This window comes from Carcharhinus amblyrhynchos, chromosome 6, assembly GCF_965287045.1.
Source record: "Carcharhinus amblyrhynchos chromosome 6, sCarAmb.v2.hapA, whole genome shotgun sequence".
Classification (NCBI taxonomy): Eukaryota; Metazoa; Chordata; class Chondrichthyes; order Carcharhiniformes; family Carcharhinidae; genus Carcharhinus; species Carcharhinus amblyrhynchos.
Window position 1 is genome coordinate 102,836,568 of NC_137329.1, and position 21,302 is coordinate 102,857,869.

General features: G+C 41.6%; 1 protein-coding gene across 1 annotated transcript in view; it reads left to right on the top strand.

Moving 5' to 3' along the window:
- The window catches only part of cftr (CF transmembrane conductance regulator), a 128,229-nt gene that overhangs the window by 25,500 nt on the left and 81,427 nt on the right, over positions 1-21,302 (top strand). The window contains exons 5-10 of the mRNA XM_080191098.1: positions 2,576-2,665; positions 3,464-3,627; positions 8,518-8,643; positions 8,969-9,215; positions 13,204-13,296; positions 19,159-19,341. Of these exons, the coding sequence (XP_080047224.1) occupies positions 2,576-2,665; positions 3,464-3,627; positions 8,518-8,643; positions 8,969-9,215; positions 13,204-13,296; positions 19,159-19,341 (903 nt within the window). The remainder of the gene's footprint in view (positions 1-2,575; positions 2,666-3,463; positions 3,628-8,517; positions 8,644-8,968; positions 9,216-13,203; positions 13,297-19,158; positions 19,342-21,302) is intronic.

Here is a 21,302-nt window from a genome sequence, read left to right on the forward strand (position 1 = left end):
GATGGAGGAGGAGAAAGTGGGTTCCCGGACACGCGTCCTTTGTTTGAATAGAGGGGAATACGGTAGGATGAGAGAAGAATTGGCAAATGTGGACTGGGAGAGCGCGTTGGAGGGAGGGTCTGTTGAGGAGCAGTGGAGAATCTTTAAGGAGATCTTTCTTGGTGCTCAACGGAGATTTATTCCAATGGTCAAAAAGGATAGTAGGAGGAGAGGTAATAAGCCGTGGATAACGAAGGAGGTGAAGGAAAGTGTTAAACTAAAAGCGGAGGAATTTAGAGTAGCTAAGAGTAGTGGGCGAGAAGAGGATTGGGAGAGGTTTAAATGTCAACAAAGATTGACAAAGAAGTTGATAAGGAAGGGTAGGAGAAACTATGAAGCTGGGCTAGCGCTTAATATAAAAAAGGATAGCAAGAGTTTTTATAAATATATAAAAAGGAAGAGGCTGGCTAGGGTGAATGTTGGTCCTTTAGAGGATGAGAAAGGGGACCTAGTGGTAGGGGATGGGGATATGGCTAAGGTATTGAATAACTTTTTTGTTTCTGTCTTCACGGAGGAGGACATGAATAATTTGCCGGGTGTTAGCGATGGAAAGGTGGTAGGACTGGAGGGTCTTAATGACATTACTGTTACTAGAAAGGCGGTGCTCGACAGACTGGAGGGGCTGATTGTGGACAAGTCCCCAGGACCGGATGGAATGCATCCGAGGGTTCTGAAAGAAATGGCGGAGGTGATAGTGGATGCCTTGGTGGTTATTTTCCAAACGTCGCTGGATTCCGGAGAAGTGCCGGATGATTGGAAAACGGCTAATGTTACGCCGTTGTTTAAGAAGGGTGCCAGGCAAAAGGCGGGGAATCATAGGCCGGTTAGTTTAACGTCTGTGGTAGGTAAAATGTTAGAATCTGTCATTAAGGAGGAAATTGCGAGGCATCTTGAAGGGAATTGCTTGATAGAGCAGACGCAGCACGGTTTCATTAAAGGGAAGTCGTGTCTGACAAATTTACTGGAGTTCTATGAGGATGTGTCTAGGACGGTGGATAGAGGAGAGCCGGTGGATGTGGTCTTTCTAGATTTTCAGAAGGCGTTTGACAAAGTGCCTCACAAGAGGTTATTGCAGAAGGTCGAGGGACATGGAGTTGGGGGTAGGGCGTTAGTGTAGATAGAGGATTGGTTGTCAAATAGGAGGCAGAGAGTGGGGGTCAACGGCTGCTATTCAGATTGGCGGATGGTGACTAGTGGAGTGCCCCAGGGGTCGGTGCTGGGGCCTCAGCTTTTTACCATTTATATAGATGATCTGGAGGAGGGAACGGAGTGTAGAGTGTCGAAATTTGCTGATGACACCAAGATTGGGGGAACGGCAAATTGTGTGGAGGGTGTGGAGAGTCTGCAGAAGGATCTAGATAGGCTGGGCGAATGGGCCAGGAAATGGCAAATGGAATTTAATGTTGGCAAGTGCGAGGTGGTCCACTTTGGTAGGAAGAATGGTAGGAAGGACTATTACTTACGGGGCGAAAAACTGCAGCAGGCGACGGTGCAGAGGGACCTCGGGGTCCTTGTGCATGAGTCGCAAAAACCCAGCTTGCAGGTGCAGCAGGTGGTCAGGAAGGCGAATGGGATGCTGGCCTTCATAGCGAAGGGAATTGAATATAAAAGTAGGGAGGTCTTGCTGCAGCTGTATAGGGCATTGGTGAGGCCGCAACTGGAGTACTGTGTGCATTTTTGGGCGCCGCACCTGCGCAAAGATATTTTGGCCTTGGAGGGAGTGCAGAGGAGGTTTACTAGGCTGATACCGGAGTTGAGGGGGTTGAGCTATGAGGAGAGGCTGAATAAACTGGGCTTGTACTCGTTGGAGTTTAGAAGAATGAGAGGAGATCTCATTGAGACGTATAAGATGATGAATGGGATGGATAGGATAGAGGTGGAAAGACTCTTCCCGCTCAAAAAAGACAATAGGACTAGGGGGCACAGCCTCAAGGTAAAAGGGGGGCGGTTTAGAACAGAGTTGAGGAGGAACTTCTTCACTCAAAGGGTGGTGAATCTCTGGAATTCTCTGCCCGTTGAAGTGGTGGAGGCTGCCTCGCTAAATATTTTTAAGACGCGGGTTGATGGGTTTTTGATAGGAGAGGGGATTAAGGGTTATGGGGAGAGGGCGGGAAAGTGGAACTGAGCAGCGACAGATCAGCCATGATCTTATTGAATGGCGGGGCAGGCTCGAAGGGCTGGATGGCCTACTCCTGCTCCTATTTCTTATGTTCTTATGTTTACAAGCTCATAGATTTCCTGGAGCACTGTAACAAACCGTTATATGACCTTAATTTGTAAAATTGAAGACAAATTATGAGTTTGACCAGCTGAGAAGCAACACTAAGCAAAACTATCCTGACACAGAACCATTACAATCAACTCCTTTCAATGTGTATTTAAAATTTTGAACCAGGTGTTCTTCATGATTTATATATAATATAATTTATTCTCTAAATAAACTTTCCAAGTTAGTCCCTATGTTGAACAGTGATCACAAAAATAATACTACTTTAGATGTCTGCTTTCCTAAAATTTCAATGTTCCTTCCAAACAGATCTTAAAAATGTCAAGCAGAGTGCTTGATAAAATTGATACTGGACAACTCGTTAGTCTTCTATCCAACAATCTCAACAAATTTGATGAGGTAGGTAAATTGTGTATGCGGTTCACACTGTACATTGACTCAGATTGGCTGACAGCTCTCATGGGCGAGACTTCCAAGGACAGACAGAAATCCTACCCACTGCCAATGAGCAGAAGTCCTTTCCCTTTAGGAAGGCTGCTTTAAACTCCACTTCATGCTGAGCGCCTAAAAATCCTTAACATATCCAGGGCAGGCTATTGGTGCCTGTAATGTTCCAGGTAGTCAGGGGCTCATTTTACTATTAGGGAATACACCAGGAGACAGAGGGATGAATTTCCTGGGGAACTCACTAGATGCAACCTTTGGTGATTGTATCTTTAAAGGGAACACAGCAGAATAAGGGCCATTGACTGGGTGATCAATTGGGACTCAGAGTGGGGTATCATTCCGAGGGGAAGAGTTATCTTAGGCAGAGGCATTTCAGAACTATCAGTAGACATGTTGCCACTCATGTAAATCTTTGTAAATAAATCCTTTGCTGTTCACTAATGAAGTCTCTGAAAATGCACCATTACTCAGCCACTTGATGAAGAGGTAAGTGGAAAGTCTGAAACCCCTTCTGAACCACAACAGAATCTGAGAAGAACTGAATTCCGCCCCATTCCCAATCCTCTCTGGTGTTTACCATGAAAATAAAACTAGGGCTGGATGTACCGGCACTCAGTACCGCAGGTTATTCTCACTCACCAGCACCGAACGTCAGTTTCTCCATTCCCTAAACAAGGACATCATTTGTCCTGGGCTTATTTAAACCACGTCATCTGTGTGTAATGCAAGGACTTGTGCTTTTCCCTGCAGGGTTTGGCAGTTGCACACTATGTCTGGATTGCACCGGTGCAAGTAGTTCTTTTAATGGGATTGCTCTGGAATGAACTGACCGAATTTGCGTTTTGTGGACTGGGATTCCTAATCGTGCTTGCCCTTTTCCAAGCCTGGCTGGGGAAGAAGATGATGCATTACAGGTGATAAATCCTTTCACTGTTATTAGCAAGTGCTCATTGATCAACTGCGGTAAATTTACAGGTTAAATTGTTCCTTTGTGCATGTTTTCATGGCTGTTATGTGCATTTGGACATGAATGTCAGTCTAGCCCAGTTGTCACTCTTGCCTCGGAATCAGAAGATTGTCAATTATGAGCTGAATATATTATGCAGCTGGGGTGTTTTGGTGAAGTGCAGAGGACCTGCTGCATTGGTAAAGGTATCACCTTTTGGACTGGCATTTCAGCAGGACATAAAGATCTCATTGCCCTTTTTGAAGAAGAATTTGGAGCTCTTCCTATGTCCTGGTCAACATTTTTCTCTCAAACAGTCGCAAAAAGAGATTGGCTGTGTGTAAATATTCTTTTTTTGTGGAATTTGCTCTGTACAAATTGTTTACTGTGTCTACTTGTATGCCAACAATGACTGCCTTCAATTGTAATCCATTGAGTGTAAGTGCTTTGGCACATAGTAAGGACATAATAAAGAGCTATAGATATATCATACAAATATTTTTGTTCCATTCTGGTTGACCTACATTTTCCAAAATAATAATCATAATGGAGGGGGGGGTTTCTGCCCTCATTTTTGGCAATCGGGAATGGGGTGGTAGTTGAGAATCAAGGGGCAGTCCTAAAACAGCTTTCACATCAGTGGGATTTCCCCACTCAATTGTCCAGCTCAATAGTGTAATGGGATTACCACCGTGGCAGACCAGGAACCCTGTAACCATACATTTAAATATCATTATCAGTGGGCCATTTTATTATCTGGCCACATAAGGATTAACTTCACTCACTGTCAGTGTGCTTCACATTACAACAGGCCCTGACGAACAGGCACCTGGCACACAATCCCCACTGGGTGCCTGCAGTTAAATGCCACCCCAGGGGGAGAGGATCATGCTTGGGCAGTACCCCAGACACTGCCCCTGTGGCAAAGCCAGGTTATTACCAGGGTCAGTGCTGGGGTGAGATTCTGTTGGGGAGGTATGTTTGGAGGATTATTATATTTCAATGTAGGGGATTCTTTTCTAATTTTTTTTCAGATCAGGGTGCGCCTAGGTTGCTGGCATGGTGGGTTCTTTCACTTTTCCCCTGAAACAACACTTTTGGGGAAAAAAAATCATAAAATTTTGCCCAATGTAAAACAACTACAATCAAATCCAAGTTCTTTGATTTGATTTATTATTGTCACATGTATTGGGATATAGTGAAAAGTATTGTTTCTTGCACGCTTTACAGACAAAACATACCATTCATAGAGTATATAGGGGAGGAGGAAAGGAGGGGGTGCAGAATATAGTGTTGCAATTACAGATAGGGTGAAGAGAAAGATCAGCTTAATATATAATAAGTCCATTCAAAAGTCTGAGGGTAGCAGGGAAGAAGCTGTTCTTGAGTCGACTGGTACATGTTCTCAGACTTTTGTATCTTTTTCCCAATGGAAGAAGGTGGAAGAGAGTGTGTATTGGGTGGGTGGGCTCCTTGATTATGCTGGCTGCTTTTTCCCTGTATAGACGGAGCCAATGGATGGCAGGCTGGTTTGTGTGATGGACTGAGCTACGTTCGCTACCTTTTGTAGTTTATTGTGGTCTTGGTAAGAACAGGAACCATACCAAGCTATGGTACATCTGGAAAGGATGCTTTCTACATGCATCTGTAAAAAAGTTCTATCGTCCTTTCCATAATTGGGGTTTATAAACGTACAATTCACTAAATATTTTGTTCTGAAAAGATGCCATTGTCATTTGTGTCTTTTTTAAAAAAAAACATGCTGTACTTGTTTTGCTGGAATGGGGCATCTTGCAGGATGCCCAGTTACTTAGATTTTGTTCTAATATCTCTTCTGCTCGAGATATTTTTGTACTATTATGATGAGGTCAACAAGGCAGCTGAAACTTTTGCAATGGTGGAACCAGCAAAGTTAATTCCATAACGAGTGAGAGTTAAATATCATACAAGAAACAGAGGAATGACAGAGAAGCAATTCGGGTGAGTTAGAGCCAAACTGATTAGATTAAGAGAGAGCGAAAGAAAGTGCAGAAAGGTAAATTAGCTAAAAAAAAGTTTAAAATATAAAATTAAAAATAACTTCTAAGAACAATTTAATAACTACCCTACAATTCCAATTATTCACTTCCTAATATTGAACTGGCAGCAAGGTGACACAATGATTAGCATTGCTACCTCACAGTGCCAGGGAACCGGGTTCAATTCCCGGCTTGGGTCACTGTCCATGTGGAATTTGCACATTCTCCCTGTGTCTGCATGGGTTTTCTCCAGGTGCTCTGGTTCCCTTCCACGGTTCAAAGGTATGTAGGCTAGGTGAATTGGCCATGCTAAATTCTGCCTCCGTGTACCCAAACAGGTGCCAGAGTGTGGCTACTGGGGGATTTGTACAGTAACTTCATTGCAGTGTGAATTGTGACTAATAAGTAAACTTTATTTGAAGAGTTCAAGTGGCATTGCAGGAACATCAGCCTAGGCATTAAAGGGGTCCTTATGCTGTTAAGTGCCTGCCCTAACATTTGTGGCAAGCTTGATTGGTGATGAATATATAACTGCAGTAATTCCTTGAAACTCATGGGGAGGTGAGCTGTTGTCTTTGTGTGGCGAAAAGTGGAGTACTGCAAATCATCCTGCAACTAATAGTGATTCACTACTCTTCCTCACAACTAATTACTGGACCATTTACACACTAATAATGGCATACTTATTAAGCACCATTATTCAACCAACTAATTCAACTCATGAATCAAACAGTAAACAGAGTCATAGAGGTTTACAGCATGGAAACAGGTCCTTCGGCCCAACTTGTCTATGCCATCCCTTTTTTTAACCGTCAAGCTAATCCCAATTGCCCGTGTTTGGTCGATATCCCTCTACAGCCATCTTACCCAAGTAACTGTCCAAACGCTTTTTAAAAGATAAAGTTGTACCCGCCTCTACTACTACCTCTGGCAGCTTGTTCCTGACACTCACCACCCTCTATCTGAAAAAATTGCCCCTTTGGATTCTTTTGTATCTCTCGCCTCTCACCTTAAACCTATGCCCTACCTACCTTTGGGAAAAGATATTGACTATCTAGCTTAAACAATGCATGAAAACTTAAAACTAGACCTCATAGGAACCATTTTATTCTGATAGCTTGGTCCAATACTCAAGATTGTTGACAGTACCTAAAGAATCCAAACGAGAAAATGCTGGAAAATCTCAGCAAGGTCTGGCAGCATCTATAAGGAGAGAAAAGAACTGATGTTTCGAGTCCACAACACCCTTTGTCATGATCCTTTGTCAAAGCTTTGACGAAAGGTCGTCTGGACTCAAAACATCTGCTCTTTTCTCTCCTTACGAATGCTGCCAGACCTGTTGAGATTTTGCAGCATTTTCTCTTTTGGTTTCAGATTCCAGCATCCTCGGTAATTTACTTTTATTCAGTATCTAAATAATACTTAATTTGGCTTCTCAAAGGGTATTTTATTCTGTTGACAGAAATGATTATATTCCAATTTACATCTCCTTTTAGTTTTGTGATATTTCATGAGAAGTGGTCATAAATGACATTTGGAGTTAGAACGAAGCATTCCCCAGTCCTAAATTTAAATTTAAAGTTAAATTTAAATTTGTTTATTTGAAGTTTCTTAAAAAAAGGGCTGTAAAGACCCTCAGATCATTTGTCTTATTGTGGCATCGAAACCACACTATTTTTTTCCTCTGGGTTATTAGAAGTTAACAATGGGTACTCTAAGGTGGCACAATTAATAATGTCAGACTTGAGTTTGTGCGTCATTGAAAGCAATTATAGTCTGACGTGACAGGAAATTGTGTCTTGTGACGATAGTAGTCCCTCTGCATGTGGGCCAGCGTAAAATACCTTAACTTCACTGTGTGATTGAGGGGTGAAAATGAACCCAACAATTCAATTAAAATACGTTGCTGGGAGTTATGATGTCCTTTTGCTAATGACTCATTCATTTGTTAATGAGTCCCTGACAGATGTAATAGGAGCCTTAAGCCATTCCTGCGTGTTCCACTCTGTAGATCACAGATGTAAGTGAAAATAATAATACATTAAACTTGCTGCTGCTGAATTCTGATAAACATTTCAGAGTTTCAGTCTTCACTGATGTGAGTGTTCATGATTAAACCTTTCTTTTTATTTTCTTTATTTCTGTCCTTTGTGCATAAATGCTTGGAGTTCAGAAGCAAGATAATTTGGTGTACCAACAGATTGTACTGTGGCTATGGGTTTGTACTGGCTAAAGTTTATTTATTATTAGTCACAAGTACACTTACATTAAGACTGCAGTGAAGTTACTGTGAAAATCCCCTAGTTGCCACAGTCCAGCACCTGTTTGGGTACACTGAGGGAGAATTTAGCATGGCCAATGCATCTAACTAGCACATCTTTTGGACTATGGGAGGAAACCCATGCAGACACATGGAGAACATGCAAACTCCACACAAACAGTGACCTAAACCTGGAATCGAACCTGAGTCCCTGGTGCTGTAAGGCAGCAGTGCTAACCACTGTGCCATCGTCCCGCCCCAGTGTGCTGTTCCACTGAGCTATTATTGGGAACTCCAAGTTGAAGTAAATTACCTTCTAAAGAAATAGAAGGAGAACACAAAGGTGATTATATCTGTGTAGTACATCCAGAGTTCAAATGCACAGCAGGTTTGATAGAGGCTTGTATTAGCTTAACTTCTTAGTTCAGAGTATGTTGCATGTTGTATGTCAAGAAAGAAGTGAGATAAAGAAAAACAAAGAAACATTGCAAGTAATGGAAAATATAATTAAGTGATTCAGAACAGGTCATACTGTATTAGTGAACAGAAAATAATTGGTTATTCTTTCAAAACCAAACAGAGACAAACGTGCAGGAAAAATAAATGAGCGCCTTGCAATCACCTCTGAAATTATTGACAATATTCAGTCAGTGAAGGTATACTGCTGGGAAGATGCTATGGAAAAGATCATTGATAATATAAGGCAGTAAGTTCCATTTTGATTGTTTTATCATTTACTTTTGGAAAATATCTAGTTTGTGAAATAATATATTTCATGGAAGCCAACTATTTTTGCCATACTATTTAAATCAAATCAACTGTAAATTGGTGGTAAGTTTTGTGCAGGCCATGTTATTAATTTTAGTCCATGTTCCATTTTTGAAACCATAGCTAACACTTGAATTGACAGTAAAATTATTATTGTTGTGCTCTTTTGCTTATTATGTTATCGTGAGCTTTTATTTCTTAAAAAAAATGGTCATTACGATGGTTCCAGTGTAATCTTTTTTGTGTTCATTCTAATCTGACAGGGTTGAACTAAAGCTGACCAGAAAGGTTGCCTACTGCAGATACTTCAGTAGTTCAGCTTTCTTTTTCTCAGGCTTTTTTGTTGTGTTTCTGTCTGTGGTGCCTCATGCTTTCACTCATACCATAAAACTGCGGAAGATATTCACCACCATTTCATACAACATTGTCCTTCGCATGACAGTCACCAGACAATTTCCATCTGCCATACAAACGTGGTATGATTCTTTGGCAGCTATACGTAAAATACAGGTATGTCAGTGGAAAAATGCCGGGGAAGGAGTTTATAAAAACAATAATACTTCCAATTAAAAAGTACAATTTGAACTAATAATTCTGTGCCTAGCATTCAGAACTCTAGGATGCAACTGCTCACCAATTGCTTATTTGTTTTATGTGGGCATCATATCTTTTTTTAAACTAGCATCGTCAATGTAAGTGTTTTCAAGCTTCATCTAATCTAGATTTAAGCTACCCTGCTCATTTTTAATGGAGCTCCCACCAAGACCAGTGTGAAAGATTGTTATGAAAGGAGAATTACTCGCTTTGTGAAATGAGATTAAGTTAAATTACTTTGATTGGTTAAACCATGTATTGTTGTTCTCTCAGGAGAGAATTGCCTTCATGTATCAATCTAGATACAACTAACACTTATATATGACTCTCAATTACAGCTAAATAAAATGGATGGAAGCATTCTATATTATAACAGGAATTAATCTGATATCCCAGTCATTTCTGGTAATACTGTAGGAAATTCTTCATGTATCTCATTGATTCCCATCAATCAGATTCCTGCTTAATGTTTTCAGTGTATACAACACAAATTAATTCTTGTGGAATATTGTATTCACTGAGTCAGGATGACTTTAAAAATGGTGGGTGAATGGGCCCTGATTCTGGGTTTCCCAATCCCATTCCCAGATTGTCTAATTTTCGAGAGTACTTTTAAAGGATACAGGCTGGTTCATGTAAAAAGTCTGTATCCAGTACTCCTGACCTGGACGGCTCCCATGTAAATTTATGCATGTCCTATTCTTCTGCAATTTTCATGGAATTGGGCCAAGCTTCTAAAGAGTCTTGGTTCATGCTTCTACAGTGGAGTTGTGAACCTTATTCTGCACTAGGGGACCCTTTAAACGGCAAGTACACAAGGTTCTCCTCATGCCCCCTGCTGAGCTGTGGTGCCCATATACCCCCCCATGGCCTTTCATGCTTCCATGTCAATCTCTGCCCTTCCATCCAACCCCCTATGCTCCCACATACCCCTAATGCCAAACTGTGCTCTCACACCCACCCCATGACCACTCATGATCACCATGCCAAGCTCTGCCTTTTCACTCACTCACTAAGAGTCCTCATTGTCTCTTTGCCAACCTCTGCCCTTCCAGCCATTCCATACGGCCCCACCCCCCTCACCCCATATCTCCAATGTCAAGTTATAGCACTTCCATTCCCATTGACCCACTACACACAGTCTAGAAACAATGAATCCTATTACCACAATAGGATATGTATAAACAACTTCGAAAAAAGTATTTAATTCAGAAATGTCTACTACGTTAAAAACAGTCATTTAACATAGAAAGCAATGAAAGTGCCAATATTCTAGATCCTTGCAAGTATGATAACAAAAACCACCAGCTCTTGAAAATATTAGCTTTTTGTAAATAAGCATTGTGAAATTGACTGCAGAGATGAGAGAGCCTGAGTTTTCAATCAAACAATGTTTTCCCTGGGTACAGCTGTTTCAACAAGTGTAATGGATGTCTCAGCTCTCAGCCAGACCTTATAATGCATAGATGGCTCAGAGGAGAGACAAGCCTTTACTCTTTTTGAAATACCTACTTCTCAGAGAAGACATTGTTTGATTAACTGCTGAGGTTCTCTGAACTCTATGGTCAGTTTCACAATATTTATTTACACAAGATTAAGTAGGTGCAGGGATTTGTTTTTGTTATACTTTGCAGTGTCTGGATGACTTTTATTGTCCTCGAAAAGAAATTACATTTTTAACATGGTAAAAAGTTATGAATAAATTATTTTTAAAGCTTTTTTTAATATATCCTGCTGTTACTTTTGGGTTTATTGATTCTTGACAGTATATAGTGGGTCAATGAGCTTAGAACTGCCATAGCTTGACATGGGAGGCTTGAGATGGATGGGACATGTGAGTGTGAGGGGCGAGGGACAGGCTATTGGAGGGTTGTTTTATTTTAACTGAGACAAGTCCCAAGGCAGTGAGGTGGGTCTTTTTAACAGCCTGCCTTGATAGTTGTCAACTCCCATGGGCGCCTCCATGTATTTTCCAGGTTTGGCTGGTCTGACCCACCACTGGCAGTGAAGATCTCAGCTTTGCGGGTATTTCACCTGAGGTGAGTGGGTCAAGGCAGGAACTTATCCAATGCCCACTGCTCCCATGCTCCTGGGCCTTTGATATGACACAGTAAAAAGTCTGACAACACCAGGTTTTAGTCCAACCTATTTATTTGATAATATACTCACAAGCTTTCGAGGGACACCCTCTTCTTCAGGTGAATGGAGAGTTCTCACAAGCTTTCGAGGGACACCCTCTTCTTCAGGTGAATGGAGAGAATGGTGTTGTCAGACTTTTTACTGTGTTTACGCCAGTCCAACGCCGGCATACCCACATCACCTTTGATATGAACCAGCCTATGCCCTTTAAGGCTATTTAACCCATGACGTTCATAGCCACTTGGAACAGAGAACAAAAAACTCCAGTTATGCCACCATTCTTTCTTTGATGGAAAGCTGATTCAGGGGCACCCTGACACAAATGTGAAAACATCACATAGTTTGAGTCCTGAGAATACCATGGTCAGAGGTTTAAAATTAAAATTGTAGTAATTGTAGTACTACCTTCAATGACGAAAGGAACTTGGTAAAATTAATTTTAAGGTGTTCAATGTTACATGACAAGAATTTTTAAAAATCCTTTCCTGTGATATGGCAGGTATTCACTGACAAGGCAAGTATTAGTTGTCCATCCCTAATTGCACTTGAGTGGTTTTGTAGGCCATTTCAAAGGGCAGTTAAGATTCACACACATTGCTGTGGCATTTGGTGTCACATGTGGCCCGATGAATTCCCTTCCCTAAAGGGTATTACTGAACCAGATGATAACTTCATTGCTCTCAATTCCAGATCCTTTTATTTAACTGAATTTAAATCCCATCAATTGCTGTAGTGGGATTTGAACCAATGTGCCAGAGCGTTAACTTGGGCCTCTAGATTACCAGTCTAGTGACATTACTATTATAAGACCGTAAGGCCATAAGTCATAGGAGCTGAATTAGGCCACTCAGCCCATTGAGTCTGCTCCACCATTCAATAATGGCTGATATTTTTCTCATGCCCATTCTCCTGCTTTTTCCCCATAACCCCTGATCCCCTTATTAATCAAGAACCTATCTGTCTCTTCTTAAAGACATTCAATGATCTGGCCTCCATAGCCTTCTGCTGCGAAGAGTTCCACAGATTCACCACTCTTTGGCTGAAGAAATTCCTCCCCATCTCTGTTCTAAAGGGTCATTCCTTTAGCCTGAGGTTGTGCCCGCTGGTTCTAGTTTTTCCTACTAGTGGAAACATCCTCTCCACATCCACACTATCCAGGCCTCGCAGTATCTTGTAAGCTTCAGTAAGGTCCCCCCTCATCCTTCTAAACTCTAATGAGTACAGACCCAGGGTCTTCAACCTTTACTCATACAACAAGCTCTTCATTCCAGGGATCATTCTTGTGAACCTCCTCTGGACCCTTTCCAAGGCCAGTACATCCTTCCTTAGATATGGGGTCCAAAACTGCTCACAATACTCCAAATGCGGTCTGACCAGAGCCTTATACAGCCTCAGAAGTACATCCCTGCTCTTGTACTCTAGCCCTGTCAACACGAATGCTAACATTGCATTTGCCTTCCTAACTGCCGATTTAATCTGCATGTTAACCTTAAAAGAATCTTGAACAATAACATAATCACACACGTGGCTGAATAAAGTTAATTTAAACAATAATAATCAACATTTACTATATTTTAAATTATGTATAGATGAATACAATCTAATTATAAATTAGTTATTTTCAAGTTCAAATGATCTATAATGCTCTGTTGCTGGTTTGTAAAATTCTGATCCTTACAGAAGCATTGAAAAAATTGGCCAGCTCAAACCTATCTAATCTTTAGACGTCAATTACCTAAGACTCAATAATTACTTTGTCTTCCAGGACTTCCTACACAAAGATGAACACAAGACTGTGGAATACAACCTCACAACAAAGGAGATTGAGCTGATAAACGTGACAGCTTCTTGGGATGAGGTTAGAATTCATTTTTCTACGTGTTTGGAATCTTTTGACAATTACTGCACATTATTTGTGATTATTTAACCATTGAGCCAACCAGGTTTTGCTTTGTGGCATATTCAGTAAGATGAAGGTTAAATTAGGACTTATTCCCATACACCATGATAAATGTCCAAAGAAATTACACCCGTGTGTAAGTAATCCAAAATCCATCTACGATTGGAGAAAAATCATAGTTAGAGTTTCAGTGCACCTCAAACTGTCCCCAGCTTAGTAACTCAATTATTGCCTATAAAGCAAACTAACATGACCATTAACATGCAGAGCCTGTCCCTATCTTCACACTCACCTCCCATGTCTAGGCCAATTTAATCCCCAGAAATCAAGAAAGAACAAATTGGCTCAACACCATAACTTGTAATATAAAGTTTATTTATGAGTCACAAGTAAGGCTTACCTTAACACTGCAATGAAATTACTATGAATTTTCCCTAGTCGCCCCATTTCAGTGCCTGTTTGGGTCAAGCACCTAACCAGCACGTCTTTCAGTCTGTAAGAGGAAACCAGAGTAAACCCATACAGACATGGGGAGAACATGCAAACTCCACACAGACATTGACCCAAACTGGGAATCAAACCCATGTCCCTGGCAGTCTGAGGCAACAGTGCTACCATGTGCCACCATGCCACCCACTTGTTATTATTCCCACCACAAGCCTTATAAAGACCCAGAAACTGGAAAACTCCTGCCCCATTCTTATATATCTGTATATAGTTATGTTCCTCCAATAAACAGCATTCAGACATAGCTATGTTTCTGCAGTCATTCCTTAGTTAGTAACATACACTATGGTGGTAACAGTGAAGCACCTCAATGTTTCTGAGAATCCAATTCAAAAAAGCAACAGAGAACGACCCCAAAATCAATTTTTTAAAATAGTTTGAAGTCTGAGCTGGGAAAGGTGCCAAAATTGAAGACTTCAGTAAAACGGTTGAAAATCATTAAAAGAAGCTCCATAGAAGATGTGGCAGCTGAGGGGCAGAGAGAAGAGTCAACTGTTCAGCAAGAGGGCTACGTGAAATCATGTGGTTGCTCTGTGAAAAACCTCATCCAGCAGCAGAGTCAAAGAACCTAACCACGATTGAGGCAGGGAAAACAAAGCTAGAAAAGGCTCAAATTCTTCAAATCAATGTCACAGTAAGCAGGCAGCATTGGCAAGTTCCATTTCTAATGGATATGGGTTGATACACCCAACTTCCCAGATCTGAAGTCAGCAACATTACATGTGGCAACCATATGGCAGTATTCAAAACAAAACGTCTGCTTAACAATGACTTAACAATGAAACAGCAAACATAGTCACTTCCAGTGATTATACAAAAAGCAAAGTTTAAGAACAATTAGCAAGAAGCGTCAGTGACCGCAATGAGTATAAGTGAAAGGATAATTAGCATAGGAAAACTTCAGCACCGCAACAAAGTTTTAAAAATCCAGGCAGATCATCTAAGAGCTGAAAACAGTTATGGATTCCAAATTCACCTTGCCAGATCAACTGGGGCACAAGGACGGTGCAGAAAAGCCAAACTGGGCATTATGGAGGAAGACACATTTAAGATTCAGAGTTGCATCTGGATTGAACAATACATCAGAGCCTGAACAAGCCAACACATTATTATATCCTATTGGAGCCATTGCTGATGGTGTGATAGCAAGACAAGGCATGAAGGAAACATCAGACAAATTGAAAGAGATAGTTCAAGCTGTTGATATTATTTTAATTTACAGAGTAAGAGGATATTGGAAAGAGCCAAGTTTAACTAAAGGGTCCAGAAACCTGGAGAACCAATAGACACCTTTATCAATTATCTTTATTGATAGCTGAAGTCTGTGAATATGAAAACCTTAAGTCTGAGCTGGTACAATTCTGCATCATGGTCAATGTGACTGATGATGCCATATCTGACTTATTGCAATCTAAAGAAGACTTAAGTTTGGAAAAGGACAGTCAGAGGTTTGTCAGCAAAATTGAGCCATATTCAGAGGAGAAGACAAGCCATGGATCAGAAAACCCCCAGTGGCAGTACGGCTCATTAAACAAAAGAATGTCATTCCAGGGAAATTAGAATAAAAGCTCAAGACATCATTAAAGCATAACAATATTGTGGTGCCAAACATTGCAGCATGATGGCACAATGGTCAGCACTGCCGCCTCACAGTGCCAGGGACCCGGGTTCAATTCCTGACTTGGGTTACTATCTGTGTGCAATTTGCACATTCTCCCCGTGTCTGCATGGGTTTCCTCCGGGTGCTCCACTTTCCTCCAACAGTCTGAAAGATGTGCTGGTTCGGTGATTGGCCATGCTAAATTCTCCCTCAGTGTACCTGAACAGGTGCCGGAGTGTGGCGACTCGGGGATTTTCACAGTAACTTCATTGCAGTGTTAATGTAAGCCCACTTCTGACACCTATAAAGTAAAATAAGTAAAGAAAGCTTTCATTGTAAAGGGTTGGGTCACTTTGGAAAGACGTGCAAAACTAAAACCTCTAGGTACATGGAGGGTCATAAAAGAATCTTCACACACAAGGCCATCAAAGAAATTGAGGAATGCCAACAAGAATAGAAACAACAATGTTTGCCAGGTGAGGTCAAAGATCTAAGATACACATTCTGGAATTTGGACATCTGTGTCAATAGGCACATCACTAATTTCAAATTGGATATAGGAGCAAATATATCAACGCTTGTCCAATAGAGAACCGTGCTTAGCAAAACAATGCCTGAAGGCATCTACAGGCCAGCTTTATGGCCCCAGAGGAATCAAACTGCAGGTCAAATACATTGCAAACAAGACTCCAGTATAAGGACAAACAGGTTTGGGAAACATTATGGACAGGATTTTACAGCCTCGCTCGACCCGAGACCGGAAAATCCTGCCCAAGGTCAACCGTGGCGGGTGGGACTGTAGAATTCCAGCATGTGTGTGTTTCACAACCAGGAATTTTCCAAAAAGGATTTTACAAGATTACTCATTGGGTTGCTGACTCAACATCCCATAACATTGAACTAATGCATTTTTGTTTATGTTTAGTTTTGCCCCTGGGGTTTCAGAGTTGGGCTTGATTAAGTTGACAGAGGCAGAGTCATGTGAAGGAGAAGAGATAAGCTGAGAGAGAAAAGCAAGTAGTTTTCTGCAAGAAGCAAGAGTGGGTTCTTTCTCTCTCTCTATAGGCTGCTGTTTAAGTGCCAGAGGATAGGTGTCCCTCTCCAGGGGTGTCCAAAGGTCCTCGGACTGTTAAGAAGTAAAACACATAAGCCTGTATAGTTTGCTGATTGGTTTTGCAGAGGAGTTTATGTCTATGAGGAAAATTGCTTAAATTGGAAGTAATAGAGATAGATTAGCAGTTAAGAATTGTACCTTGCCACGTTTAAGTATTTCAATTGGTAAATGTTAAACAAATTCATTCATTATATTTAAACTGTATTGTTAAAATAAAATTTGTTTTGATTAAAAAAAAAGCTTCCTAGTGTGTCATTAGAATCACACCTGGAGTGAAAAGCCTTATCTTCACACGTGCTAAAATTTTAAAAAAAGTTGGGGTCTAGTCTAACCTCCTAATTTACCTTGCGGTTTCTGACCTGGTCCCTAACACTTCAATCATTTGCCATTTGGCATAACCTCAGCACCTGAAAATTCTCAGCAAGAAATTTCTCCCATCTTGCAAAGCCTTAAAGATCTAACGTGCACACGGAGGATATCCTGATCCACAGGGCAGCTATCAAAGAATGTGACCTGAGATTTAAAGCTTTCTTATATCAGTTGCAGGAGGATGGACAGATCCTGTACAATAAGTGTGAATCCTCCAAAATGTCCTGTCTGATTTTTAGGCCTCACTGTGAGAAGCAAAGACACAATGATAGGCTCACAAAATAAGGGTAGGCAGTGAATTTCTGATCCCGTCACCCATTTCAGATCATTTCTGGATCTGATAAATCAGCTGGCAAATTTCCTGCTGAATGTAGGGCAAATCATCGAGCACTTGGGACACCTATTGAAGAAGGCTCAAATATGGTGGTGGCTTGCACACCAAGAACAAGCATTGCACCAGATTAAAGACATATTGTTCTCACCAAGCATCCTGGTTCATTACGACCCATCCATACCGGTCATAATCGACAATTGACCAGTGGTTAGCACTGCTGCCTCACAGCGCCAGAGACCCAGGTTCAGGTTACTATCTGTGTAGAGTTTGCACATTCTCCCCGGTCCATGTGGGTTTCCTCCGTGTGCTCTGGTTTCCTCTGTCTGTCCAAAGGTGTGTGGGTTAGGTTGATTTGCCATGCTAAATTAACCCCAGTGTCAGGATGATTAACAGGGTAAATGTGTGGGGTTACAGAATAGGGCCTGAACGGTATTGTGGTTGATACAGACTCGATGGGCCAAAAGGCCTCTTTCTGTACCTTAGTACTTTCTGTACTAAAGGCCTCTTTCTGTACTTTAGGGATTCTATGATTCTATGAAATATTGACCAAAGTTGATGCCTCAATTACAAGACTGGGGTAGTCCTGTTTAAAGAGCAACTGAATGGGTTCAATCACCCAGCTTATTATGCATCTCAGGTGCTGTCTAACACTGGAATTAGGTATCCAATTGTAGAAAAGCAGGCTCTCACAGCTGGTTTCCTCCCACAGTCCAAAGGTGTGCGGGTTAGGTGGATTGGTCATACTAAATTGCCCCTTACTGTCCCAAGATGTGTAGATTGGGGGGTTAGTGGGGTAAATGTGTGGGGTTACAGGGATAGGGCCTGGGTAAAATATTCTGTCAGAGCGTCGGTGCAGACTCGATGGATCGACTAGCCTTCTTCAGCATTGCAGGGATTCTATGGTTCCATTCCATGGTTCTATCGTCAGGATGAAAGTGATTGAGGGTGGAACCAACAATGCATTGGAAACTGCAACTCTCACTGAAGACCACTTAGCCAAAGCCAAGATGTCCAAAGAGAGAAAACCAACCACCCAAAGCTCCCAAGGACATGACCAGGGAGAGTTGTGAAAGCTCCAGATCTATGAAACCAGAGACCTGGGGGAGATGGGATAGTATGTGAATATAAATGTAAAATAAATTTGGACAAGTCTTGGAGCCGATGTAATATTATGGTGTTCAGGGTTGAAAGGGTTAATGTGGGGGACTGGAGGACATGTTACATGTTACTCTAAGAAAGTATCACATGTTACTCTAAGAAAGAATCACTTAAATAAGAGTCTAGAAGGTAAATGTTATGGTTTAGACTGAGTAACACCTAACTTTGTCAATCCATAAATATTAATGTCCATGCAATAAACCAGTTAATGTTCAAACATATCCACGTATCTGCAATTGTTCCTTAGTAACAACCAATGAAGAACAAGAAAGATATAGGAAGGCAGTAGGAATGGTTAAATTTTGATAGCAAAAGCCAACACAAACATTATAATTTAGGGAATATCCTTCTATCCAATCTGTCCGATCTACACACTGTACAAATAACATGCATTGTAATGAGGAATATATAACATGATTTACATTTCCACTTTCCTTCTTTATTCCCCACATCAGAAAAGTCAGTGTCAGAGATGCATCTATTTATGTTGGTGTATTAGGGATTAGGAGACAGGATCCCAAAACATGATTTGGACAGAATAAGGGTAGTTTTGGTTTGCACATGAGGTATGCTATTTCTGAGCAGGATCTTGTTGCAAAAGGAGCCATTCTTCATTGGAGAAATGATAAATGAAGGAATAATTAAGGTATTTTGTTTATGAATTGCGACATTGTGAAGAAAAACTGTTCAAGGATCTCAAGCAATGCCAATACTTTTTTTGAAAAAAAAAACAAACAGGGAATTGGAGAGTTGTTTGAAAAGGTTAAGCAGAATGACTCCGAGCGTAAGATGGTGAATGGGGACGATGGACTGTTTTTCAGTAACTTCTCTCTCCACGTTACACCTGTCTTGAAAAAGATCAGCTTTAAATTACAGAAAGGAGAACTGCTGGCAGTAGCTGGATCCACAGGTTCTGGGAAGGTAAGAGATTAAATCTTTCACAATGCGTTCATTTTACTAATGTGTCAATAGTACATAGCTCTGAAGGTAATGGTGAACTCACACAATTTTCTTCCATTTGAAAGCAGCATACACTGTTAATATGCCAGCATACCAGTTGTATGAAGTAGAGATAACTGGAGTTATTGTCAGGAAGAATTGTGCCAGAATATATTTCAAATGAGACTTGAATGTAGGACATTCTCAATTGATGAGGACCGCTTCTTTGTAGATGTGCATATGCATAATTGTTTGTGTGTGTCAATATGAGCTAGAACTTATGGTCCACTGGAGGAGAAGGGGGGCTGCCTGGCAGGCAAAATTGGATGCCAGTACATTGGTGCCATGCCCACCAACTACACACGTGCCTCCATTGCGATGTTATCAGTGGTAGGGAAAACATCAGGATGCTTATCCAGTCATGGGCCATCCCACCAATGCTGGGATTTAACCAGTGGCAGGGGAGACCACACCAAGCTTTCACTGTGTGGACTGGTGGTGAGTGGGGGTTCTCCTTAGTGGGCTTTCTGGGTCTCAAAGGTTCCATGTCAGGGTCTTATGCCTCTTCCCCCACACTAGCCTGACCACCTTGGTCCTCCCATGCCTCTAGTCCCCTTCATTGGAGCCTAATTCACCCACGTCCACTGCCCATTCACCTTTGACTTTGGCACCATGAAAATTCTTGCCGATGGGACTGGATACAGGGGCATTGCTGGGGCCAGAGAACTGCTGGCCATTTGATCGGTGCCATTGATCTCTGAGGCAGGGCTTTCTGCCCACCTGTGGGTGGAGTTTTACCTTAAATTAGTTAACAGCCAAATGGTAAATGGCCATGGGGAAACTTACAGGAGCAGGAGTGGACTGTTCTCACCACCCCTGCCCCCCACTTGAGAGATGGGGTCCCCAGTGTACTGTTAAATCCAGCCCAGTGACATGCATCACAGAAAGTGTTATTTTCACCCTGTTCCCATGGAATTAAAATACCCAGTGTATAAGAACATAAGAACATAAGAAATAGGAGCAGGAGTAGGCCATCTAGCCCCTCGAGCCTGCCCCACCATTCAATAAGATCATGGCTGATCTGAAGTGGATCAGTTCCACTTACCCGCCTGCTCCCCATAACCCTTAATTCCCTCATCAATCAGAAATCTATCTACCTGTGACTTAAACATATTCAACAAGGTAGCCTCTAACACTTCAATGGCAGAGAATTCCAGAGATTCACTACCCTCTGAGAGACGAAGTTCCTCCTCAACGCTGTTCTAAACTGCCCCCCCCCCCACTCTTATTTTGAACTAGAGGCTGTGCTCTCTAGTTCTGGTATCTCAGTGAACCTTAACATATGACAAGGTTGTGGAACGTGACTAAGGGAATATGGTTTTAGTTGATAAATTGTGCTTGACAGTAGTCAGGATGTGGGGCAGAAAATTAATCAGGAGATAGAAAAGGCATATAAAGAAGGCAATATTACAATAATCATGGGGAACTTCAATATGCAGGTGGACTGGGAAAATCAGGTAGCTAGTGGATCCCAAGAAAAGGAATTTGTGCAGTGTCTAAGATTTTTTTTGGAGCAGCTTGTGACAGAGCCTACTGGGGAACAGGTAATTCTGGATTTGGTGATGTGCAATGAGGCAGACTCCATTAGAGAGCTTAAGGCGAAGGAACCCTTAGGGAGCAGTGACCACAACATGATAGAATTTACCCTGCAGTTTGAGAGGAAGAAGTTGGAATCAGATGCAACTTTATTACAATTAAATAATGCTAACTACAAAGACATGTGGGAGGACCTGGCCAGAGTTGATCGGAAAGGGAGCCTAGCAGAAAACACAGTGGGACGGTAATGGCAGACGTTTTGGGGGGTCATTTGGGAGGTACATTGGAAATTCATCCCAAGGTGAACAAAACATGCTGAGGGGAAGATGAGGCATCCATGGCTGTCG